Raw genomic sequence first — 26,230 nt, 5'->3', positions numbered from 1 at the left:
GGTGGTTAGGTTGGAATAAGTGTGTTGCTCGGGGATATGGGTTTGTCACACTCTCTAGTGACATAGCTACACCAGTATAGATCTGGAGTGTACTCCAGTCCTAAGTCCTCTAGGATATTCTTATTTAGAGTTCATGGCATCCAGGGCAAATTTGTTGGAGCTTCTCACTCAGTGTGGGACAGCGAAATTAGACTGACCAGTTTCATTTTGCTTTCGCTCCTTCATTTCGCTCCCCAGTTCTCCTCCTGCACAAAGCAGCCAGATGTGGGGATCCCAGAGCTGCTGGAGAAGGATTTAATCACCCTTCAAAAAATCCCAGCATTTGAAAAGCAAGAGTTCAGTCTGCTGGCCCATCTAGTTCACTGTCCTGCTGCCACTCCTGAGCACCTGATACTCCAGTGGCCAGCGAAAAAGCCTGAGTAGGATCAACAGGGCACAAGTGGCCAAGGTCACGGCTGGGTGTTTTCAGAGCAAAGGCTGCTCACTCAGGGATGAGAAGAGCAAGCCTGACTCTCCCTCTCCCAGAATTTCTTTCCATGTTAGGTTAGTTCAGAGCCTGCCCTGAAGGATGTTTCTAAGCTGTCAGCTGCTCCTTTACTCTGTAGGGTGGGAGAGCCAGAGCTTTGTCTTTCCCCACCTTTCCCTCTTGGTTTGTAGGTTATTACATGTTCATTGAGGCCTCCAAGCCCCGGGTGACAGGAGACAAGGCCCGGCTCATCAGCCCCCTGTACAACATCACCGCCAAGTACTACTGCATCTCCTTCTTCTACCACATGTACGGGAAGCACATTGGTGAGTTTCCTGGGAAGGGACAACTGGCCTGGGGTGGGACTCCCTTGGGGAAGGTGGTCTTCCAACCATGTCTTCTCTGAGACCCTGTTATCTTCAAGTAATCCTTTGCCACCACCCTGGAACAGACCTGAATGGACACGTGTTTAGTATCCCTTCTGGGGGTTGGATAGCTCAGTGGTTTGAGCATTGGCCTGTTAAACCCAGGGTTGTGAGCTCAGTCCTGAAAGAGGCCATTTAGGCATCTGCAGTAAATAGACTTTTTAAAAAAAAACAAACTCCTCTCAGGAATGGTGCTTGGTCCTGCTAGGAGGGCAGGGGACTGGACTCCAGGCCCTCCTGAGATCCCTTCTGGCTCTGTGAGATGTGTATCTTTCTCACTATATATATATTTTTACATAGGCATCAGTTCCCTGCAGTGCCTACCCTGTATCTTGCAGTAGCCCTTCAAACCTTGAGCAGCTGCCTTTCAACCACAGTACCCCCTTCCCACATGAAACAAAGCTGTGCTCCTTTGATCACCTTCTCCCCACCAGTGTCCCTAGAAGTGGTCCTTTGTGCATGCTCTTCTGTCCCCGCGTGTTATAGCCCAACATCACACTCTGTCATCTGATCTCTCCCCCTCCACGCACACCTCAGCCTGCCCACAGCCCCGCCTTGTTTGCCCAGCTGTGAATGTTCCTGCCTCTTGCCTTCTAACAGGCGGGTGTATTATCACAGGAGACTCTGTAGGGGTGCAGAGGGAATTGTAGCAGGTGGGCATTGTCCTTTTGTGGGACAGAAGGGGAATGAGACTTCATGGTTGCTTGGAGAGTTTGGGTGTAGCAGCAAGTGTTAGCAGGATGACAGAGATCTCTGGGGAGGTTGCATCCAGAGGCAAAGCTGTTCAGAGAGGACATCCCCCCATGCCTTGCTCCTCTCACCGTTGAGTTGGAGCCCATGTGCTTAGCAAGCACTATAGAATAGCCTGGCATGCTAATGAGTTTATAGAGTTACTGAGTAATTGCTAATTTGTCACCTCTTGATTATAATTTCGTTAATTTGAATAATAGATGCACTCTTCCCACAGTGCACTGGGTTATTAATCACCTGCTGGACTGAAAAATCATGGCCCAGGCAGGAGTATGTCTGCCTTCTGGTAAATGGGGTTAATTAACAGCTCTGCCTCAACACCACTGAGGTCAATGTCATTGGGAATGTACTCCAGGGACCATGGCTCCTGTGTGGCAAGGCAGAAGAGGCTGGGATCCAAGATCTGGGTACTTGCTGATTGACTTGGACTACTCTGGTTAAGTTGATGTGAACTGCTTCTTTGCAATGAGAAAGCAAGGGTTGTCCTTGTGGTCACTTAGAAGATGTCCACCCAGAGACCTGTGAGGAGGACACAGGGATGGTCTAGGTCAATGGTTCTCAGCCAGGGGTATGTACGTTGCAGGGTTTGCAGGGGTCTTGTAGAGGGGGTATATCAACTCAAGACTTGCTCCTACCCCCAAACTCCTCCAGAAACCATGAACCCCCCTTTGTAACCCAAAGAGGGACAATACCCTCCTGCGAGATCTAAAGTGTTTACCCAGTTTTGCAACAAGAAGCAAAGTCAGTACAAATTAAAATTTCATACAGACAGTGACTTGTTTCTACTGCTGTATATACTACACACTGAAATGTAAGTGCAATATTTATATTCCAATCAGTTTATTTTATAATTATGTGGTAAAAAGGAGACGGTATGCCATTTTTCAGTGATAGTGCGCTGTGACACTTCTGCATTTTTATGTCTGATTTTGTAAGTAAGTAGTTTTTTAAGTGAGGTGAAACTTGGGGAGATGCAAGACAAATCACACTCTTGAAAGAGGTCCAGTAGGCTGGAAAGATTGTGAACTCCTGGGCTAGATAATGCTTGGCTCTGCCTAAATGCAGAAGACTGGGCTAGATGACCTGTTGAGTCCCTTCCCATCCTATGATTCTGTGATTCTTGATGATTTAGTGGGATCTCACTACTATCATACTTCCTGTATGAATGGGCTGGGCTATTTTGGTGCTATCAGAGGGCAGGTTATGCTGAACTTACACTCATGTTGCTCCCATTTAACACCCCGGTTTTCTGTGCCTGCTGGACACCTCCAATCACTCAGCTGTGATCAGGTCACAGTTATGTACTTGGGTAGCTTTGTGCATGGGCTTTCCTGGCCCCTGCTGATCAGATCAGCCATGGTTGCCTGACTGTGCCAATGAGGAGCTTTTGCTGGATGCAGACTGACCTGTATATGTCTATACCCTGCCCTTCTCCAGAAGGCTTAGAAGGGTTTCCCCCTTCATGAGTCCAGTGCAGAGTGAGACAGACCAGTGGTGGAAGGAAGAGTGGCAGGAGAAAAAAGAGCTCCTGCAGGCTTACTCATTTGGGCTTGAGGGTATTGTATCTCATGCAGGTATACTGCAAGAAACCCTTTGTGCAGGACAGAAAAAGATCTGCTTCAGAGTTTGACCAGTTTCCCACGGGAACCTTGCAGCACCCTCATTTAATAGAGTGGGATGAGATGGATGCAGATAGAGAGAGATACACTGGAGTTCTTTGGCTATTGTAATTTTAACCTTTTCTGCATTGACCCTGCCTACTATGAAGCCAGGGTAAAAGACTCCATCACTCCAGAGAGCTTGGAAAACAATTGGCTCCCGTTTTTATTCCCGTCTCAGGTCCTTCGTCTTTTGTTCATTTCTCCATTCGTGCTTAATGTGACCCTCCCTGCCTCCCTCTGGCCGCCCAAAGGGACTATTCCATTTGTGTGAAGTGGCTGGAGTGTTTAATGTTAATGGCATGTGATGATTTCCAGGGGTGGGAGCTGCCGAACAGAGAGCGGCTGAATTTAAAATGCAGACTGACTGGATAGAGTCACAGGTCAGAGATGAGGAAAGAGTATTGCTTCCCGCTGCCCTGTTGGAACTATGTCCCAACAATACATCCTTCCAGACCTCTGAGTTCACATACTTACCTTCTTCCTGCTGCTGGACTTCCTGCAGTGTGCCCATCACTATAGTCTTGGGTCATTCTGGCTTCAGTATAGTTTGCTGGGACACCCGTTGAAAAATCAGTATGGTCCCAGAGCACCCGATAAGCAGTGTTGCCTCTAATTGTTTCCTGTACATTGGTGGAATAAATTTTGTTATGTGCACCTAGATATGTGTGGATATGCACCTCCAGTAGAAACACGGGCTGCCCGCTGTGGGTGGTTGTGGGCGCTCTGCTAATTAGCTGGGCAGCACCTGAATCTCTCCCGGGTGGCCCCCCAAATGCTCAGTTTACAGAGAACGTTGCCAGTAACCCTAACACTGCCTGTCTCGCCAACTCTTGTTCTGTAAGGTAACCTACCACAAACGCCTACACTTTGGGGTCGGTTTCCCTACTGCTAGCAGGAAGATGACTAGTCTTTCAGAGCTGTCATGTCCCTTGCCCCTCTTCTCATCCCTCTGGAATCTGAGTTAGCATCTGGGATCTTTGCTAACATCCACCACATTTCATGGACTTGATACTTCTCTGGAGGCTCACTGCCTTAGGCAGCCCTCCAGCCTGAGGGCTCTTGGGACAGGAGCTAATTTTCTCCATTAAGGACACACGCTCTTCCCTATAGGAGGTTCTGTGGCTAAATCTTGATTTCCTGTACGTATTTCATAGAATACCAGAGCTGGAAGGGCCCCTGAGAGGTCATCGATTCCAGTCCCCTGCACTCCTGGCAGTACCAAGCACCATCTAGATCATCCCTGACAGGTGTTTGTCTAACCTGCTCTTAAATATCTCCAGTGATGGAGATTCCACAACCTCCCTAGGCAATTTATTCTGGTGTTTAACCACCCTGATAGGATGATTTCCCTAATGTCCAACCTAAACCAACCTTGCTGCAATTTAAGCCATATTTATTGCTCAAAGAACAGTTTTGCTTGCACAAGCACACAGTCAAGTGGGACCAGGCTCTGCAGCTTTAGCACTGCTGAAGGATGCCAAATGTAAAGTCCCTTGAGGCTGCAGTCCTTCCGCCACAGAGCAGGTCCAGCCCGGTCAGGTCTGGCTGTAATTCTCTGATCCATTCGGTCATTGCTGTCTCCACGAGGATCTGTTGCGCCATCGGAGGAGCTGGAATGAGGCCTCTTACCCAGCCATGCGTTACAACGGACACTGTGGGGGTGATGGCTTAGTCACTGCGCACCTGAGCTGCTTTGCTTTCAGTTCCCCCAAGCTGTCCGTTCCCCGTGTGCACACTGCACGTTAGTGTTCATGTGTATGCCGCTGTAACTGCACCAGACCCACCTAGCCTGGGCACATTATGCCAGTGCCCATCTGTGTCCCCTTTGCATGACCAGCAGTGGCAGCAGGCCCAGGGCCAGCATGCATATGAGCCCCAGCCTCCCCTGGCAGCTGGTCCTCCCCCACGGCTCCATTCAGCCCTCTGCCACCATGAAAAGAAGCAGCGTAAAAGGCAACATTTATTTCTGTCTAATAACTAGTTTGTTACCTTTTATTCCTGCATCCCCTCACCATGACTTGGAAGCTGGTTTCCTCTTGCAATTTGACTATAAAATATCCATCGCCATCCAGGCAAATCTTCCCTGGGAGAGTTCCCAGCCACTGCTCGTTTATAATAGATATGACGAAAGAGAGAAACAGAATACAAATGGAGCGTTTGTAGCTGGGGTGGAAAATCTTCAGGGCAGGGGGATGCTGAATGTCTCCCAGCTGAGCCAAGAGCAGGATGTACAGGAGCTCTCTGGAGGCCCTTCCTATTTCCCTTGATTTATTTGGCTCTTGTCTCTTTCACCCTTAAGCCCCTCAGAAGTAGGATTCCCAGTGACCTCAGGATACCACGGGGAACCTAGAAATGGGGAATCTCCTTTTTCCAGTGAAGGGTGACAGAACGTTTTGTTTCCAGTAGAAGAAAACCTAGAGAAGAATTGTCCTTAGTCGTCCTCCAGGGTGTCTCATTCAAGACTCTCTTTACATCTCACTTCACTGACAAGAACGAATTCACACACCCCATGAAGGGGGTTTAGCATCATTAACCCCATTTAACAACAGAGGAAGCTGAGATGCAGAGAAGAGTCTCGCTCATGGTATCACAATAAGTCAGCACCACCGCTGGGCTAAGGGCCTAGGTATCCTGAGTCCCACTGTCCCATTCTAACCATCACACTACGCTCACTCCCTACAAGGTGCTGCTGTGAGAAATTAATTGCTGGAGCTGCAACAGTCTCTCTCTCTCTTACCATGACTGCGCCTATCAATACTCACAGTTATTTATCTATGGTGCCGCTTGCTGAAATAGAAGCTGGGCTTCTGATCAATGCTGTGCCAATGAGCTGCTGTTCCAGGACACTACCTCATCTCTCCCCCCCACTAGACGTGCACGCACAGCTTGTAGTGGAGATCAGGGTGCCTCTGTCAGTTACTCATTATTTGAGACTGCAATTGACCATATGAATAGTTGGGGAGGGAGGGGACAGGGGCAGGGTAGGGGATTTGGCTCCCCAGACAAAGTACTGCCGTATGTGTGGCCACCATGCTAGTTGGCTTCATTAGTGTGATTGAGAGCCCAGACTCCAGCCCAGAATGCTTCATCTGTCATAAAGCAGTAACTGTGTATGCATGGGAGGTGCTTTGAGATAACAGGCAATCATGTGACTACTTTCATCCAATCAGTGAACAGGATGCCCCCCCCCCCCGCCCGTCAGATTCATGCTGTCACTGCTAGGCTTGGTCAAAATGGTTAGGGTTAATTTCTCCATCACCAGTGCTAGTCACTGCTCTGTGTGGGCTACATCCAGGCTCCTGCTCCCCCAGAGAGAGGGCAGGAAACACCTCTACTGGCACTTGGGGGAGTTCCCATTTTAGTGGCCTATGCACATCCGGCAGCTTCGTGTAGAATTTGTACCCAAAATATCAGCCCTTGGAGCGGGAGAGCTGGGCCAGAATTAAAACTTAAAACTCTACCTCTGGCTTCCTCTTTGCCACTTTTGAGCCTCCCTGTTGGTTTAGGAGGTGTGGCTTGTGCTCAGACTTGCTGCCACCTATCCCAGAGTTCAGGGAACAGGTTTATCATCTTGGTGCTGTCCAACATCTCTCAAGCTCATCTGACAAGAGTGTTAAAGGTCCTGATGTTCCTATGATCTTGTGTGGTCACCAAGTTAAATGGGGTCTGGCCTGGCCGTTAGCTGGATGGGATGCCTCCAAGGGAAAAGTGGAATGACGCTGGGCATTCAGCAGGAGCTGTTCTTTTTGAGTCACTATGGAAAGAGTGGTACAAGGCTGAGGGTCGTAGAGGTATCAGCTTTCAGCTGAACCAGAGGCTCTAAGATTTGCAGGCCTTAATAGTCCCATGGTGCATGTAGCAAGATTCAGGATGTTAACCTCCAGGCTCCAGATCCAGTGCCAATGGGGCTAAATTCATCCTGCAGAGCTGTATGTTCATCACTTCCCAAGTTGTGGAGTGTTACTACACACTATTAAAAGCAGCTGCGGCTTTCCACCCTGGTGGTGGCTGCTTTTTAGTAGTGGATGAAGGGGGTCCCACGCTATAACGCATCATTTATAAAACAGGTCAGATTGTCTCCCAAGAGCACAGCGCTGTATTCTGTAAGACTGTCAGTGAGTTGAAATAGAGGAGGCATGTTTCTCCAAATGGGTGTGATTCACATCCCTTCTAGGCCCTTGGGAAATAAGTTGCAATAGGAGCTGCGTGAACAATTTTGTAATGCATAATTTAGTCAACATGCTTTTTTTTTTTTTTTGGTTCATGAATCATCCTCAAATGGGCTCTGACTCTTCCTGACTTTTTGTTTGTTTTTTCAAAATGTATTTGACTATTTCATGCAAACATATATCAGTTTTGGGGTTGTTTGCTGTGGGCTATGAGCATTCAATGCCCGGCCGCACTTCAGTGTACTCTGATAGCAGCTGTTAGCTTGTTTTGTTTTATTTTTGGAAGTTGCTGAAATGCCATGATAAAGAGCAAGGTTATAAATACCTGGTAAGATACCCAGATATTTGTTCTATGTTGTTCAACCTTTTTTGATTGAACCCGTAATGTGTGACCCAAAACTCACTGAAGCCAATAGGGATTTCAGTGGGCTTTGGAGTAGGATTGTGGATTATTAAGACCAATAGATCATCTTATGTGAACTCCTGTGTGTCCCAGGCCAAGAAATCCAAGTACTCCGACATGAGCCCAGTAACTAGTGTGCGTCTTTTCTCTGATTGTATGAGCTTTTTCGTATTGTTGTTTATTTATATACAGCACCTAAAGTGTATCTGACACTTCACAGATAAGACAAAACTGTCTCCTTCCTCCAGAGCTTAGAGTCTAAAAACTGGAAAAAAGAAAAAAAAAAAAAAAAAAAAACCATATCGAGGACAAGGAAAAGATTCACTTCATGTTTCATTCTCTGACTAAAACCCCTTCTGCCCTCCCTTTTTTACCATAAGTCCACGGCCCTGATCTGTCCACTCCCTTGTGCTTCCCCCACCTTGAAAATGCGTCCCATAGGATCAAGCTTCAAGTGCAAATACAATTACGCATCCAGCATTTGTATTCTTCAGACACGCTCCTGTGTTTGCTTACAATTCACTGTTTGGCAGCATTCCTGCGGGGGAATTTGTTTGCAAGAACATCGGTGGGAAATGAATCTTCAACAGGTACAAATAGGCAACGCAGATTCTCCTGTGGATTCTGGAGCATATCTGCAGAGGACCTTTGGCAGTATTTGCCCATGTCTGGTTGCCTCAGGGGTGTCCCTGTGGGAAGGAGCTTAACTCGGTCACTCATAGGAAGAGACCCCACTCGGACTCCAAATTTGGCTCTGGTTCAGGATGACAGAACCTTTGCACCAGGTTGAACAGCTGTTACCACTGCAGTTCAGCCACCTCTCCAGGGCACGAGGTGTTTCCATCAATCGTTCAGACCCTGGAACCAAAACTTATCAGGCATTTCAGAAAACTTACAAGAAAATGGGAGCACTGTCTGTACATCTGCATTACTCTGGAGTATTTCTAGGCCACCTTTCTGTTCTCTAACTGGAGTTTTAACTGCTTCACCACTGCCCAGCAATACAGATCTGTCAATGAAGATTTTGTGTCGATGCTGGAGTTAATTGGTCCAAGTAATGAGCTGCAGAACAGCTCCATGGGCTAGTGTTCACTCCTGCTTCGCTTTGGAACAACACCAGCTGGCTGTCCCAAGTGTATCAAAGCACAGTCCTGCCTGCTGGCTGCTGAAGCTAAAAATCCAGTTGTTTCACCTTTTCCAGTGGGTCGTAGGGAGGCAGAATATTGCATTGGGAATTAGCATGTTTTTTACACGAAAGATCGTAAAATGCATGACCATGTTGGTGCAACAAAACAAAGCAGCAGAAATGTAGCACTTTAAAGACTAACAAAATGATTTATTCGTTGATGAGCTTTCACCCACTTCATCAGATCAATCTCATTTCCAATACAGACTGACATTTATAAGTACAGAGGGCCAAAACAATATTGCAATCACAACTGACAAATCAAATAAGTTTTATTGCATTTTTCTGGACTGCTGCACTTATAAATGTCAGTCTGTATTGGAAATGAGATTGATCCAATGAAGTGGGTCTGTCCCACGAAAGCTCATCACTGAATAAATAAAGCTCATCACTAATAAAAGGCTTTGAGAGGTCAGAGCTTCACCCAAATGTCTGCACCTTTTGAGGTTGCAGGAGCAGGATGGGAATCCCATCAGAACAGACAGGTTCTTGCAGAATTCACAGTCGCAGCCCAGAAGGGGGAAAGGTCTGCCAGGCAGAAAACCAGAAGTAGAAAAAATTAGAATATGTTAAAACATCCTTCCTGGGCTGAACCATGAGGCCACTACCCTCTCCTGCATGCAATCCTTCTGCAAGGTTCACCTCTGGGGGGGCTATGGTGGATGGGGAATGAGCAGGAGGACAGAGTGGTCTTGGAGCACAATTTCAGTGCCACAAGAAGGAGAGGTGCTCCCTCCTGATCCTCCCCACTGTTTGCCTACCAGGGCATTGCACTGAGATGTCCCTGCCATCTGGCATGCACCAGCTCCTACACACCTGGAGTCTAGCGCCTGCCCTGCATTTGGGCTCTTGTCTCAGGACTGAAAGACCGCAAACTTCAGTGGACAGAGAGCTCGAGGAGTGAGTAAATTATGCATCCATTGAGCAGCTGAAGGTGCAAAGAGCTACTCCCCACCATGCAAGATGGAGTGTGTCAGAAGCAACATGTGAGCAGCTGACACTTGATGGAAGCCTAGAGGAAGTGGTGGAAGGAGGATGCTCACAGACATAGAACAGGGATGGGCAAATCCTCCCCAATAAAACATGCCTGTTCCATCCTAGTCTGCGATATGTTCCCAGGTCTGGCCCTGCCTCTTCTCTTGGGAGGTCCAAGAAGCTTTTTATCCTCCAGCTCTGTGACTGTAAACTCAGCTAAAGCAGTGCCTGAGAGTGAAGCAGCCAGGCTTTGCCCTCTCTGCCACAGCTCTGCTGTTTTGAACCCTCCTTGTCTCTGTGAAGCAGACATGACGGGAGTGAGGACCTGGCTGTCCCCTGGGGCAGAGAAGAAAGGAGCAGCTATCACAGCAGATCGGGGGGGCTCTGTGTTGCATGCACCATGGAAGAGAATTTTCCCCCAGGCAACGGAACAAACAACAGTTGAGCAAGAAACTGGCAAACCTGCAAAGGGTTGGCATTCCCTGGGCTTTCCAGCAGCTCCTTCCATCTGCAAAACTAGCATGAGAGTGTGAGCCCCAGTGTACAACACTTCCCATTCCCAATCATGGCAGAACCAACCCCCGCATCGCTCCTCTCTGCTACCTTCCAGTGTTTCTGGGACCTCCCAGTGCAGAGCTGCAATACACCTGAAGAGTTAGTGAGGGAGGAGATAAACCCTTCAGACCCCTCCAGAGGGCTTTGTTCCAGAATGAGGCAAAACTTGTAGTGGGGAAAGCGAGGGGCTCTTGTGATCACCCAATGTGGAGAACTGGGGGAAGTTTCTTTGTTTCATGAAGAAATGGGGGACTCGGTTTACCCATTCACTTTGTATTGTGAGGGAGCTAATTTCTCCTCTGGGCCAAAAGCAGTAAGCGAAGGCCACGAAGGCAGTCTGGGATGGTATGAATGACTTATCTGGCAGGGCTGTCAACAGATGAATGGAATTGCCTTGGAGACACAGGGGAAGACCAATGACCAGTCATTGACTGTTAACAGCCAGCAGCCAGGAGCAGGAGAGCATGTGGGAGCTGCATGGTTTGAACTAGAGGCAAAGCTCTGAAGTCTGAGCAGACTGGACTAGAGGAGTCCTACTTTGCCCAGTGCAGTGGAAGATTGGGTCCAGGACTGGTGGGCAGGGCAAGATGGTTTGGCTGCAAGCCTGGAGTCTCCTGCCTACGCTAGGGCAAAGAGGAGCCAGCCTAAGCAGAAGAGAAGAAGTTAGCAAGTTAGGCGAGATCCTCAAATGCTGAATTCCAGCTAACAAATTAAAAGTGCGGGCAATGGCGAGCAGCGGCAAAGGACAGCTGCCCCATGCCCAAATCTGCCCAGATCCAGCTTGCTGCTGCCCATGTTACTGATGAGAGAGCTAACGTGAGTATGTCCCCAGCTCCACGTGTGAAAGCAGCCCCAGGCTGGAAAGAAAACCAAAGTAGTGCTGACCAGTGGCTGGTTATACGTCCAGCTACCTCGTACTGGATGTGGAGCTGAACTCCACTTTGGTTTTATGGCAGTGATAGCGGAGAGACGTTTTAGACCCAAAGGAGAAGTAGCTGCCTGAGTCAATGCGGATGAGAACTGGAGTCTGGGATTCAAATCTTCAACCTGTGAATCTTTTTTGGGTCCTACAGAAATCCCTGCAGAACCCACCAGAACTGGGGATGCTCCCTAGCCATGTGGGGATCCAGCCCTGTGTAGCAGATGGTGTTGGAAGCCTGCCCCACATCCTCAGCATTCACCATAAGAACCTGAAAAGGGTGTTTGGACACAATTTTTCTTCCTCCTCCATGCCCACTTTCGCCATGGAGCTGTAACTGAACACGCAAGCCCGATCACTTTCCATTACTGCTCATTAAAATGAGGCAGAGGATGTCCCATGTTTGTTCTCAGGATTATGAACAGTAATGAAGGCCTCCTGAGAGCTGCAGCGTGCTTCTAGGATTCACCTACACTGAGCTCTGGGCTTGTGCTTAAAGATCAGCAGCATTACAAAGGGCTGGAGGAAGCCATCACAGGTACTAGAGGTAGGGGGATGGGTTGTCGTTAGTGCGGGCTGGGCTGGAGTGGGTTGCGTGGCCCTTGCGTTTGCAAGAAGCGAAGTTGGAAACTGGCTGCAGAGTCTGCTCACAGAGGTTTGAGAATTGCATACCATGCCTGTGCATTGGTTGTTTTCCCCCACTGGCTTGTTAGTCATGTGCAAAGGTGCAGCACAGCCCTCCGCTCTGCTGGTACTCAGTGGAATGAAGGCAGCTCTGTTTATTTCTGCGTGCACCATACGTGTAGGGGCATCGGAGCTAAACAGACTCACTGGGTTGCTGTGGATCACACGTTGGTTCTGTAGCATTGCAGATGAAAACATCGGCCCTTGTCAGGCATTTTTGATGGTAAAATCAAATTTCTCCCTTCTCTACCATGATTAATCTTCCCATGACAGTTTGCACCTCTGGGTGTATATGTTATTTCACTATGAGCCCATGCTAGGGCTTTGATCTTTTGAAAAAAATTGATGAATTTGATCCACCTGCCTAATTTGTCTGTTGTTTGGTGCCTAGGCCCCGAATACAGTGATTAAGAGAAGTAGCTCCCTTTGTGTGAGAAGGGCCATTTTCTCTGCTCCCTTCCCGCTCTCTCCCCCAGGTATGTTGTACGGCTGTGGATTAAATTGGAGAAAGGTCACAGGAACAGGTGTGGGGGTGGGGGGGGTGTTAGGGAAAGTCTGTGGAAAGTTTGCCCTGTGCGGAGAAGGCCCCAGCCTTCTGGTATTAATGTTGAAGGGAGCTTTGCCAGAGACTTCAGCAGGAGCCATGCCAAGCCCTAAACCATGTGATGTCCTTCCCCCTCAGTCTCTAGAACTGGGGTTCCAGTCTAGAGCTTTCTGTCCAAATGGCCAACCTGGCCTCTTTCAGAACCAATGTCCTCATTGCCCAGGGATGCACAGGGAGGGTAGTCCATGAAGTAGCAGCCTCATCAGAGCTCTGGGAGTGACAGCTAGGCCCTTGAAACTGACCTAGGCTAAATACAAGCAAGGCCAAAAAGCTGTTCATTGTAATGTATGGAGAATAGTTACTTATGGACATGCTTTCCTTTCCCCAACCATGGCATCACTAAAAGAACAACAGACACTGTGACTAGGGTAGATAGATGTAATACAGCATTACATGCCAAATATATAATGGAAAGCCATGTTTATGGAACAGGTCTTTTAGCAATATTTACAATTCCACACCATCAAGGTCGTAAGGGCGACTGAGCTCTGCTGAGCAGAGATGCTGTCTCTGGGTACATGCAGTACTAAAAGAATAACAGCACTGCAGCCCCAGTCCTGAGCGAGCCTTCAGCTCATTGGCAGCATCTAGGAGGAGCTGGTGTGAACGGGGGTGCATAAGGGAATACTAGGTCCAGCCAGAGGTGTAATCTACCTGAGTCAGCACATCAGCTGCACAGCAGCCCACAGTGAAGGGAAGGCTCAGCTCATCATGACATTGAGATCACAGGGCAAATATGAGTCCTTAGTGCCAGTGTAGGGGCAAAGACCCAAGTGACATGTGGGCCCTGAGCTTTAGATCCTTATGGGCGAAGGAAGCACCTCCAGCTGGCCAGGGACAGAGGACGGCCCTGTTTAGAGAGAGAGAGAGCAGTTACCGTCTCCAGACACCAGCTGAGATACAGAGCTGCAACCCAGGCTTCCTCAGCCCTTCCTCGTGCTGCAACGGGAATGCAGGTGTTTGAAGACTCAATCAGTTCAGGTTGCTCCTTATTTTCCGCATTGCTGGGCTGTAAATAATCAAGTGTCCAGCTGAGAGAGTTGCTGGCTCTGGCCCCCTCTCTTTCCTTCCTTATCCCTGTCAGGGAAGGGAGCTGACAGACTCTGACTGTTTGCAAGGATTGGACCAAGCTGATGTCAGGAAAAAGGAACCTGCACAGGCCGACTGAGTTCGCTCTACACCCATGGACTTACCTCTCTCACATGGTGCACAGGAATCCGTGTATTCGGATGGGGGTGCAATGGCACATGGAGGCTGAGGGCAGGGGGATCAGTTTGGGTTGGGATTTGCAGTTGGGCAGCCTGACCTGAGCAGGACTTGCATACTCAGATCCTGTCTCTCCCCCGCCTTTGCCCTGATTATCCCATTTACACATGAGAAAACTGACGCAGCAGGAAGGGAAAGTGACTTAATCAAGCTCCTGCAGCAGATCAGAAACAGAGCTGGGAACAGAACCCAGGAATCCTTGGTCCCTGTTCTTCAAACACTAGACCAAGGGTCAGCGACCACGCCACTCTCGGCCTGCGAATGTCTTTAGAGGGGCATGAGGCAGGAGCTCAGCATGGGCTGGGGTGGACCCCCTCCCCCCACTGCACCATGGAGCTGGAGCAAGGGGTCCCCACTGGAGCATGGGGCTGCAGCCAGGCCCCTGCCAGAGCCCAGGGCTGGAGCGTAGGGTCCCCACTGAAACAATGGGCCCCCCTGGGAGTCAGCACTTTTTTGTAATTGTGGGGGAAAGAAAACATTTGAGCTCCCAGCAAGAAATGTCCTTTTATACTTTTAAACTAAGCCTTGATAAACCAATACTGGGGTCACAAGAAGACTACTGTGCCAATTGTAAGTAGGACTACTAGTAACTTTTTAAAAAGTGTCACCGACACTCAGACCATACCTAGAGGTCAAATTTCAGCACTCCGCCCTGGAAAGGTTTCTGACCCCTGCACTACACCAATGACTCCACCCTCTCTTTTGTTTTGGCTGTGTTGGCAGTGGGGCCTCTCTCTTTAAATAGACCAGTAAATCTTAATTGTTTAAAATTACACCTTTTAAACATCCCTTGAGTGAAACCCAAGAAGGACTCGTGCCAACATGAGACAAGGTCCATGGATGTTTTTGCAGGATGAACTGCTGCTTTATGCCCCTTAATTTTATCCTCTTGGATAAATGCCTTGTGCCATTCATTTCTGTGTTCTGGAGTACCCCCCACACCCTCCCTTAATCACAGCTTAGAGAGAATGAGCCAGATTCTCCGTGGGGAAGCTCCGTTGCATGCCCGCTGATGTCAAATTGCAACAGAGAAGAAGTTGGCCTGTGGGACAGAGAGAAAGATACACACATCACCAAACAGCTGGGCACCTACAACACTGTTTTGCCTTTGCATGTTTCTGCCTGTGGCAATGCAGCCTACAATGACTGCACTGATTTGAACAATGCTGGCTATGTCCCTTCCTTCTAAGTATTGGGTGTTTTTAATCCCTGGCAAAAACAACAACATTGCCTGTTCCAGGGCACGAGTGACTGATTTCCTCAGGTTTGCCATGTGGGGAACATTGCCAATTTAAAAGCATCATGTTGTCGTTTACATGGCATTAGATGCTGGCTTAGAAAGGCATGACAATAGCAAGAAGGGAAAGCTGATCCTCTTAGTCTGAGAATTCACACCACTACCAACCGAGTAATGGAAAATCTTCCCTTCTGGTTAGCAGTATAGCGCCTATGAGACACAGTAAAGCATCCATAGAGGGCAGCTGTGTGCATACACACCAGCCAGTTCATTACAGTATATACCTATCACACAGGGCTAACCCATTTGTGCAGGCAAAGTGCTTTGAGACCCATATCTTGTTCTCTTACTATGGTCGTGCTTTACAACATATAACCAGCATTCAGTTGCTCCAGTATTCATTAGGCTGCTGGGCCTGCTCTCTGTGAAATTACTAGGTCTTGCTGTGCAGGAGGGTCTCTGTCTGCAATGAGCCCTTGAGTCTGGTGTGAGTGATCTGACAGGCAGGACTAGGGCTCAAGAGAGCTTGGATGGAATCCCACCTATTAAAGAAGGAGTGAAACAAAGCGTTGAGCAGGCAGGATCAGGAGGCCGCTGAGAGCCTATAATTGTGTTTATTACACATATGCTGCCATACAAAACATCATTAGAGACAATGGAAGAGTAAATGCCTCTTATCATGGCATAGAGACAAATTACATTCCTATAAATTACAGCTCAATGCAGCTTGATAGTATTTCTCTCCATCCACCACCTATATGATCGTTTTCCCCACTCTGCCTCTCACCTCTGAGTGGTAACTTCCTGCCACAGCACCATAATTGAGAACGCAAGCCTGCTGCTGATTGCTTTTCATTATCATTCATTTAAATGAGGAAGGAGGCCGGCGTTTGTTCCCGGGATTATGAACAGTAATCGGTTCCTTTTGAGGGCTTTAGCTGGCTCCAGGGATTTGCCTGCTCTGAGCTCTTGGGTTTGCTTTATGATCAGCTGTGTTAAACAACGGTGCCCAGGAGTTCCTTAAGGGCTTGTTTACAGGAGGACAGTTTCTTGTTCTCTGTTTGGGTCAGGGTCTGCATCCCTGTTAGGCTTACAGTTGGCTCTGCAAAGCTGTAGTATATCTGTCCACTCTAGGTACTGTACTGTGTCAACTCTATGAATCTATTGTATGGTAAGTGGCTCTCTTATTTACATCTCTGTTTCTCTAACCTGGAACCCAAACCCCTTTTGAATTTCTGGGGTGATATTTGGATTCCAGTCCCCAGATCTGACTGGTTTGTAGTTGGACCCAAATATCATTGAATCTGAAACTGTACCTAGCCAACCGCTACTCCGGGTCTGTGCTGTGATCCCACACAGCACCTGGTTTCACGCTGTACTCCATTGAGCCAGAGAGATTCAATACTGTGCATACTAGAAGTGTGTATCTCTATCCACTGCACCAGCCTCTAGATCTAGATCTTCTCTCTTCGTTACTTTGCTTCCTTCCATCTGTACTTTAGTTGTATCCTCCCTTTTGATCAGTATGTTAGGCTCTCTGTACAGCAACTTTATACACACACATGCTGTGTTATCTGAAACTGCTATGGAAAATGCCACATTGCTGCTTAAGCTATTGTGATTCCCGCCGCCATTCCTTGGCTAACTGGCCAAGCCGTGTCAGCTGTTCCTAACTTTTGTTGCAGTTTCGACAGAAGAGTGAAGTTTCTGTCCCATGGCAACTGCAATGAGACCTTTTCATCCTGCAAGCAGGTAACATTTAGCAGTATCCCCTTGGGTTACTGTATCTGGCATCCCAGCTGGTGTTCTTTTGTGTACACGCCACTCATCTGAAATGCCAGCTCTGGGCTTAAAGGATCCAGCAGAAGGCACAGCTTTCTCACACACTAATTGATTCCTGCTCACTTATTACAGGCCTTTATTGTCTGCTCTGATTATCAAGGAGGAAATGATACAGGTAACAAAATACCACAATCGCCCCATTGGAGGGAGGTGCCAGTGAGACTGGCAGTGCCCAGGGATTTTGTCTCTTTCTCTCTGTCACGATGGGTTCCTGTCTGCTGCGGTGCCCTAGCAGCAGACACCTGGCCTCCTCTTCTCTGTGCATCATTAGCAGGTGTTTTGAGGAAAAGCCAAAGTCAGATGGGAATGAAGAGACAACAAAAACTGTCCATAAGGGTGTGGATTTCTCCATGGGAAATCGTTTACGTGATTGTAATGTAAAACTAGGTTGGAAGATAGATTGCGAGTATAGGTGGTTGGGAAATTTTTGGCTATATATATATAGATATAGATATCGATAGATTTTTTTCTTTCTTTTTTTTTTTTTTTTTTTTGAAAAAGATGCTGATTCTTCGAGACCCTCACAGTTTGTGAATCAGGATCAGGTTCGGTGAAGCACTCAACTGAGCAGATTTTTAGTAATAAAGCCACATGTGGTCATTGGTCAGGACTTTGAGGCTTTCACCGGTGTCTTGCTTGCAGAGTTTGTTTTAAGAGGAATAGCCAAAAAAGCATGAGGCCATGCATCATGCCACGTCCAGCACCCAAGGGAGGATCAGCCTGGATCATGACACGAGGCCCTCTCCTGGTACCTTCCCCACTCCTACACGCACAAAGCTTTCTGCTAGGTGGAAGGTTGTTGGCAGGGGGCCTCATACGTTCACTGCTGGGATGGCATGGAGCAGACCTGCTTCTGTTGATCTTCATGCTGGGTGTGATCTACCTTCTCAGCCTGTTGTTCTAGCTCTTCAAATAAGCTTGGCTCTGGTTTGCGAAGAAACCACAGTGCCCCACAATCCCAGCAAAGGCATCTGTGTGTTTCATGCCACTCCTGCTGCCCCAGCAGAAACTGAGGGTTGGGGTGGGCTGGAGCCAGCTCGGTCAGCCCAGTAAAGTTCCACTACTTCCCCGTCTTCCCAGATAAGTATTCCCAGTCGTTACGCTGCAGTGGAAGCTGAACTGCTTATTACAAACAATACCAGATGGTCCCATCCGGAAGCCAGCACCCAGGGTTTATTGTCAAGGGGAGGTACTGCCATTGTGAGGCATTTAAGCTGGCTGGACCGTCAGAGCATTATAGCAAACAAACCAGCAAGCAAAGCAATGGCCTGGAAGTCCTCATAAATCTTACCTTTCTATAGCTCTGAGCCAGATCAAGAGTTGGCACCAGTAGCTGCAGCCATGTTGATTTCAAGGGTCTTGCATCATTTTGGTCATGTCTGAAAGTAGTCCTATGAGCCCATTAGAGTAGCAAGCAGAAGGCCATAGTCACCGAGACCAGCAAGGTGAGGGGAGTGTCTGATTCTCTCCAGGAATGCTCAGGGAGGTAGTCTGAGTTAACAGTTAGAGCTGGGGGAACTGGGAATTAGCAGGCCTGAGTTCTCTTAACACCGATTTGTAATACAATCTGGGCAAGTGACTTGGCTTCTCTGTGACTCAGTTTCCTCCTGTGGAGACTGGGGCTATTGTTATGGACCCACCTTGCAGGGACAGTGTGAGGCTTTGTTGATAATTGTGAAGTGCTTCAGGATCCTCACTGGGGAAGTGCATATTATTAGTATTACTAGAACTCTTTGATGGGCAAAAGGGGAACGTTTTGCTCCTTTTCCCTGTTACTGCAGAGCAAAGGCTGAGAGTTGACAGGGCTATGTGCAGGAGTGGTTTGGGTCTCAGCCAATGCTTAGTTGGCACCAATTCACATGCCAGATGCTTCTCCTTTTCTGCTTCACCTTCTCTTTTTTCCTAGGCCACCAAAGTCCATTTATTGACCTGTGTGTCCCACCATGGGCTGCTCAGCCAGGCTCTTGTGTGGTAGGTCTCAGTGTCAGTCACTGAATGAGGTTAGACCCGAGGGTGGCTGCTTTTAATTCTCGCTTGCTGGCAGCTTCATGCTAATTCTTTCCTCTCTCCCTCTGACTCTCACCTGCCCAGCTCTGGCGGCTGTAATTAGCTGCACTCAACACAGTCTCATTGACATTGATCTATGGGGTTATTTAGTTCCTGTTTGGACCATCAATTCACCCTATGGCCTCAATGAGATTCAGGCTTCATTCTTCTTCAGTCAGACATTCCATCACTGGGAGTTTCTGAGACCAGTGGGCAGGGAGGACATAAGGATGCTTGTGCCTCAAAGCTGTCATTTCCTAGTGGCTCCCACAGTGATTTCCCTCATTTCTGGCTCTGTGTTTCAATGGAGGAGAGGCTGTGTTCACTTATCTCTGTCTTCTTGCCACACCAGCTGAGCTCTCCAGAGAGAGAAATGGGCTGTTTCACATGACACCTCTGCTCGTGGTGTTAATCCAAGTGCAAAATGGGCACGACCAGGAGAAGGATCCACTCTCTCTTGCATGGTCAAATTCACCTCCTAAGCATCCAAGATGGAAAGTTAGGTCATCTGATCAATCCTGCATCCTCACCAGTGACCTTGGAGTGACTCCAGATGTGGGGCTTCCTTTTCTTCTCTTTGGGAACTATTCCACACCTTTGTGTCTCCCCGTGTTGGAAACTTTTTCTTGATGTCCAGCTTGTTTTGGTTAAATCCCGTAACTCCTACTGCCAGCCCCTTGGACCTTCCTGAGCAATCCCCCTTCCCCATTAATGCTCACACCCTTTGGACATTTCGAGGATCTTTCTCCTTTAGTGCATGACTAAACTGCACCTGGGAACTAGCCTCCCAGACTCAGTAGACAAATGTGCAGCTCTGATAACAGCTCACTGTCAATCCCACCCAACCACAGGAGTCTGAGCAAAGGTGAGTAGCTCACGTCTTTGCTGAAGCCAAAACAACACCACTGCCATTTTTAGTGCACTGGTTCAAGTCAAGTCTGGCTATCTGAGCTGGGAGGGTTGCTCTGGGATGCAGTGTCACTGTGCCCATCGTAGCATGTTAGCCAAGTTACAGATATTTCATGCCTTTAACCTTCCCTTGTAAGTCAGCCACCCGTGTCCAAGCATTTTATCATCTTCGTTACATGTCCCTGTACATCCTCCAGCTTCACTGCTGGGACTGACACAACTCTATTCAAGTCCTACAGACCTCACTAGTTCCCATCACCTCCTGTCCTCTTCCTCTAGGAGCATAGACCTACCCCGGGTGATCTCTGTGGCGCAGATCCTACAAGGTGTAGGTAACCAACCCTTGTTGAAGTTATTGGACAGCTGTGTTGAGCCATTGCCATAGGGTCCTTAATGCCTTAGCAGGAACCCCTGGGATACTGCAAGCTGATGGAGCCTGACCCATGCCTCCAGTGTCCAGTTTCTTTCTTGCAGGCTCCTTGAATCTTCTGGTTCGCGTGCGGAACAAACGGGCCATTGACACCCAAGTCTGGTCACTCAGCGGGAACAAAGGAAATGAGTGGCAACAAGCACATGTCCCCATCAACCCTCCAGGACCCTTCCAGGTAAGCAGGCACCAGTGATGCTGCCCTCTTTGGGTGCATGCTATGCCCAGGAAGAACCGTCACCAGACCAGCCATGCAGTTACACATTCCCTAACAGGGAACAAACAGGCTATAGAAGATACAGGGGAGGGCACCGCAGCAGTGACCCACTGTGAATTAAGAAGAGGGAATGTGTTAATAGTCACAGACCGTTTCAGGGAGGAAAGAGTATAGAGTGGTGTGATGCCTCTGCAAACCTCTTGTTTAAGTCTACCATATACAAGCACAGATTTATTGCTATCGGTGCTTTTTTGTGCCAGTACTTACCGGTACTGAGTACTAGTACCTTGGTAGCCCCAGCTGTGTTTTTGGCTGGTGGGGGGCAGGTGGGGATTTGACTGCATACCGGTTCGCATTTTTTTTAAACAACAAAAGCACTGCTTACTATCAACCTGCAGTTGAGCATTGGCCTAGAAACACGTCCGATTACTCGGTTGCTTGTGAGTGCTGTCTCTGTGCATTGTGTTACTGAAGTATTTGTGTGCTTGTTGTGGGGATTTTCTCAGCTCTGGAGGCATGCACACTGGTGTATTGTTGCAGGGTTGCTTCTGAGCACTGGGCTGGGTACTCTGTGTGCTTGTGAGTGCAAGGGCATGCACCTGTGAGGAGTTGTAGGGTTGCTTAGAGCAATGCCCAGCTGGGTTGGTGATGTAGGGCTTTTTGCTGGGTCTGTGTGCATTGACCTGGGGTATAGTCATGAAGTGCCTATACTTTGGGAAGCCATAACACACCAAGAAGGTAGTAACGCTTGAGACTACTGTTCAATGTCGGCTGGTTAGTTATGGTAGAGACCATGCAAACGGGGCTGTGCTCATTCATTTGTGATCTCTGCAGCTGCACAGGCATAGTAAGCGGTGTGTATTCATTTGGTCTGGTAGCGTCACAGGCTGGACACACCCGGTCTTTTTAGGGCTTGCTTGTGGCTTCTGGCCTATGCGGGTGCTGCATGGATGAGTCCCTTAGCACCAGCCTGCCAGTTATTGTAGAGATGCTCATTGTTGCTCTTTTTAGGGTTTCTTGCAATGGCAAGGGCCAGACACACTGCTTGGTTTTAAGATGGCCCCCACGACGGCTGCATCAGACACAGATTTGTTTAAGTAAATTTGCCCAAGTAGGCAGGCCTGGCAGTTAGTTTTTGTGGGGTGGGTGTGAGCAGGTGCAACAGGGAGGGCTGTTACCAACCATGGCAGGGCTGAGCCCCCAGGGAGATGGCAGAGGGTTTAGCATCCTGTGGTGGCGGGGGGGACTTGTTTCCTAGGACATTGCCCAAACCCTTCTTCATCCCCCACACAGCCTCCAGCTACCTGAGTCTGAGTGCAGCTCAGTGCTGGGTGGTGAGCAGGGAGTGCGTGCTCTCCCCGGGGTAGCCGGGCAGGGACCAATGGGGCCGTGCAGGGCTAGTTGGGAGGAGGGTGGAGAGGGGACAGGCCAGAGAGTGGATTTTACCCCTCTCCTCAGGGAGTGAGAGCTGGCGCTGTGTGTCCCCGAGCCTGCCAGCAAGTAGCGATTGAGTCTCTGCCCCTGGGCTGCCAGCAGAGTTTGGTAACCATGGGAACAGAAGAGGGAGCTCAGGCTGATGAATGTCAGGCTCTGAGAAGGAAGGAGCCACTCTTTCTATGATTTCTGAGCAGGGCGGCGGGGCACAGGGAGGGGAGCTCTAGAGCCTCCAAAGGGAGATGCAGGAGATGCCCCAGCGGTGCAGTGGGAATTTATCTCCTCTCTGTGGGCAGCGGGGTCTGCCCCAGTTCAGCGTACTGCCACCCCAGTGCTTTGGTAAGGCTAGGTCCCTCACTGGCCTGCCGAGAGGGCCCCTCAGGTGCACACATGGGAGGTGATAGGCATAAGGAACCACACTGTGTAACAGCTGAGGGGGAGGCTCAGGGCAAGAGGGTTGGAGTGGGAAAGGACCTTGTGGGGAACGGCCATGAGGCTGTCGGTCAGGGACCAGAGAGCAGGGAGAGCAACCGTCTGCTCATGGGGCAGCAAGGTGACTGTAGAGCACAGAGACTGCTTAGGCTGCAGGAGCCTGGGACCCTGGAGTGGGGGTGGCACCTGTGCTGAGCAGCTGGAGTCTGATTGTGGCACCCTATACATGTGGCCTGCCAGGGAGGCCATTCCCCTGCAGCCCCCCTCACTGACCTGTGTTCCTGTCGGCAGATCATCTTTGAAGGTGTCCGTGGCACAGGCTACGAGGGGGACATTGCCATTGACGATGTCACCTTGAAAAAGGGAGACTGCCCGAGGAAGCCGATTGGGACAAATAAAGGTGAGTGTGTGAGCAGGTTCTAGTACGCCTGAGTGGGCACCTGGCGAGGGGGTGAGGTAGAGGAAGCATGTGAAATAGGCGTCTGAGGGGCTGGCAGGAGCACATAGCTGTGAACAGAGAAAGAAGATGCTTAGGTATAAGTAGACAGGGTAAGTGGTGGTGGGATGTTTGTGTCTGGTGCTTTTAGGTTCTGTGTTGCTATGTGTGGGCATCGGTAATGTGGGTGGGCTGGTGTGTGTGCTGCAGAGGTGGGTGAGTGTTGGTTGTCAACAGGGGCTGTGTGGGTGTTTGAGTTGGGCTGTGGGGAATCGTGTTGCGGGGGTGGTGTGCAAGGAGGTGTTGGATGCTGGCTGGGTCTGTGGGGAGTTGTATTGGGGGGCAGTGTGAAGGTGGGTGTTGGATGTTGGTGGAATCTGGGGGGGTTGTGTTGGGTGGCTGGTGTGTAGCGGGGTGATGGATGTCAGTTGGGTCTGGTGGGGGTGATGTTGAGCAGGTGTTGGACGTGTGTGAAGTCTGAGGTGGGACATGGAATGGGTAGTATATAGGGGGTGTTGGATGATCATTGAGTAGGTGGCATGTAGAGGGGTGTTGGATGTCAGTGGGATCTTGGGGGGTCATGCTGTGGTGGGTGGTGTGCAGGGAGGTATTGGATGTTGGTGGGGGGATTGTTGAGTGGTGGTATGTAGGACATCTTGGACATCTGTATGGTCTCAGGGGGAGGGATAAGTTGGAGGGCATGGAGGGATGGTAGTGGGTTTTAAAGGGAGGATTTGCCTTCGTGCTCAGTGTATGAGGACACGTTACTGAAGTGCCACCTTCCAGCAGGAAAGTGGAGGAATGGTTAGCTGCCTGATAGGGTTACCAGTTCTGGAGAGGCTTCTGAGGCATCACTGATCCTGTACTAGTGGAGTGGGTTAACACTAGCCATTTGAGCAGCCTTGAAAGGGAGTAGATCTTCTTTGAGCCTTTAAGGCTAAAGTCCTCCAATGAGGGACAGATTGCATGAGAACTGAGGGGTCAGGTAACCCGAGAATCTGAGACTTTCAAGATTGGACAGAAGTAGCTGTACTGAGGCCTATTTAGTCTACCTCTGAGGTCCAGGCAGGACCATCCCCTATAATATATGCTGCAGTTGCTTGTTCAGTCTTGTTCTAAATGTCTTTAGCAATGTCCTTTTTGCCTAGGGAAACAGTTCCCCCAATGAATCTTGCAGGCATGAAATAAGTTCTGATATTCAGGCTATTTCCGTGCCTTTATTTCATCATACAGCCCCTGCTGCTCTGAACAATCTCTCTCCTTTCTTAGGAAATACATCCTTCACATATATGTAGGGCCAGGTATAAAGAGGGACTCTTCACTCCTGGGCTGCAGGATGTACAGCCATGCACTGTACTAGCCTGTTTGATGCTCCATTGAACTGAGAGAAAGGGACATTGTTTTTTCTTTGACTTCTGTCCCTGAGCACAAACGCTGGTGTCCCATGAGCTTAGTCCCAGCTACTGTTTCCCCTGGATCCCTAGTGAGAGAAGAAAGAGGGTGGGACGGCAGGTATCCAGCACATGTGGAGTTTGCAGTGACCAGTGGTGCCGGCTGGTACCAACAATGATGACGTGCTCCACAGGGTATAGCTGTGTTCCATAACTAAGCTCTAAAACTCTCTCTCTCTCTGGCCTGCAGCGGTCGCCTTTCCAGGGAACAGCGTCCCAGCCCTGCACAGATCTTCTCTCGGTTGGCCACTGACTTTTTTCCTTTATGTGCTGCTCAGATGATGGCAAGCGAGCGCTCCTGTCTTCTGACCAAGACATTCCTGCTCCCTTCTTACTCAGCCACCTCTGCTCCTCTTCCTCCCCCTCCTCACTGACACACCAAAGTGTCCCTATGTTACCAAAGACTGACGAGCATGACCAAGCAAAAGGGATCCAGCTTAGAACCTGGAGGATTTCTCAAGAAAGTCACAATGGCTAAAAAAACATAAACGGACAATATGAGAGCGAGAGAGGGAGCGAGAGGAAGGAAGAAAACCAGAAGAGAGGGAAGGAAATAAACGGAATGACAAACGTAAAGAACGAATGAAGGAGGAAACTCCCCCTCCCCGTGTTTCCTTGGGAACATCAGACAGGACTTCCTCAGGGAAGTGGGAACTTTGTTTTAACGAAAACAAACAAACAAAAAACATATATATTAAAGCACAACTTTCTACCAGAACTGTAACGTTCTTTACTGCAGAACCCAGAGCTTAGGAGACAGTGTACCGCAGTGCTCCCCTTTTGGCTCTCCATGTTCCACCCGCATCTTGCCGGCTCTGGCTACCGTGTACCAGCAGGAATGCCCCTGCCGAAACCTCCCACCCGCCTCCACGTGGGGCAGCTCACCTCCCACATGCTGGTGGTCATAGACACTCACCCCATGCTGCATGTGCTTCAGTGTCTCCATCTGCATCTTCCAGACTTCCATGTATTTAATTGTCTATGTCTGATTTGCTTCCCTCCACACCGCACACCTCTCCCATTCCCTGTGCCCTCCCCCGGACTCCAGCCCAAAGAAGACAACAATGGAGTTGACCCATCATCTGGCTTGTATTGAGTGCTGGAAAAGCCCTGGGTCAATCCAACGGCAGCACTGGTCACCAAGCTCTGCCAGGTGGTTCTCTCTCTGCATCTCTCACTACCACTGCTGTGAGCACAAACGGTGATGATGGAGCCAAGGCTGCAGACGAAAGCCTCTCAGAGGGATGGAGTTGGCAGGGTGGTGATGTGCAGACAGCACTTGTCCATCCCTGAGCATTGAAGTGTGAGCTACAGCCCCCTTGGGGCCAGGATTCCTCCTCCGCATATTTTGGTTAACTAGCATGTTTCCTTCTGCATTCCATTGTTCGCCCTCCCTTTTCCAAGCCTTTCAGTATTTCCTTTCAGACTGTGGGAGAGGCATGGATTTGTGCCCCTTATGTTTCCACACCCCACTCCACAGGCCTCTTTTAGGCTCCAACCCTTGTGCCATCTGAATGGATTTGAAATTACAGCTGCTGCCCGGAGCACCAAGGGTTTGTGGTAACCAGGATGTATTAGCCACTGGGCGATGTGGGGTGGCAGTCACGTTCTCTTTGCCACCATAACAGTCAGAGGAGCTGAGAGAACTGAAGCATCTGGGTGCCTGGGCAGAGCAGGAGGCTGGATTCCAAAGAGGGCATCATATTGGTTTCCACTTCTGGTGCCTCTTGGGGAAG

At 49.2% G+C, this 26,230-nt stretch overlaps 1 protein-coding gene across 1 annotated transcript in view; it reads left to right on the top strand.

Annotated features, from left to right (window-relative positions):
* Positions 1–25,295, top strand: part of MDGA1 (MAM domain containing glycosylphosphatidylinositol anchor 1) — a 134,603-nt gene extending 109,308 nt beyond the window's left edge. Inside the window, exons 15-18 of the mRNA XM_074988402.1 lie at positions 658–792; positions 20,572–20,702; positions 22,899–23,007; positions 24,685–25,295. Coding sequence (XP_074844503.1) covers positions 658–792; positions 20,572–20,702; positions 22,899–23,007; positions 24,685–24,776 — 467 coding nt within the window. The 3' untranslated portion in view covers positions 24,777–25,295. The remainder of the gene's footprint in view (positions 1–657; positions 793–20,571; positions 20,703–22,898; positions 23,008–24,684) is intronic.
* Positions 25,296–26,230: the final 935 nt, after the last annotated feature.

The sequence above is a fragment of the Carettochelys insculpta genome, chromosome 3, assembly GCF_033958435.1.
Source record: "Carettochelys insculpta isolate YL-2023 chromosome 3, ASM3395843v1, whole genome shotgun sequence".
NCBI lineage: Eukaryota > Metazoa > Chordata > Testudines > Carettochelyidae > Carettochelys > Carettochelys insculpta.
The sequence above is the reverse complement of the archived record's forward strand: the minus strand, read 5'-3'. Positions and strand labels throughout refer to the sequence as shown.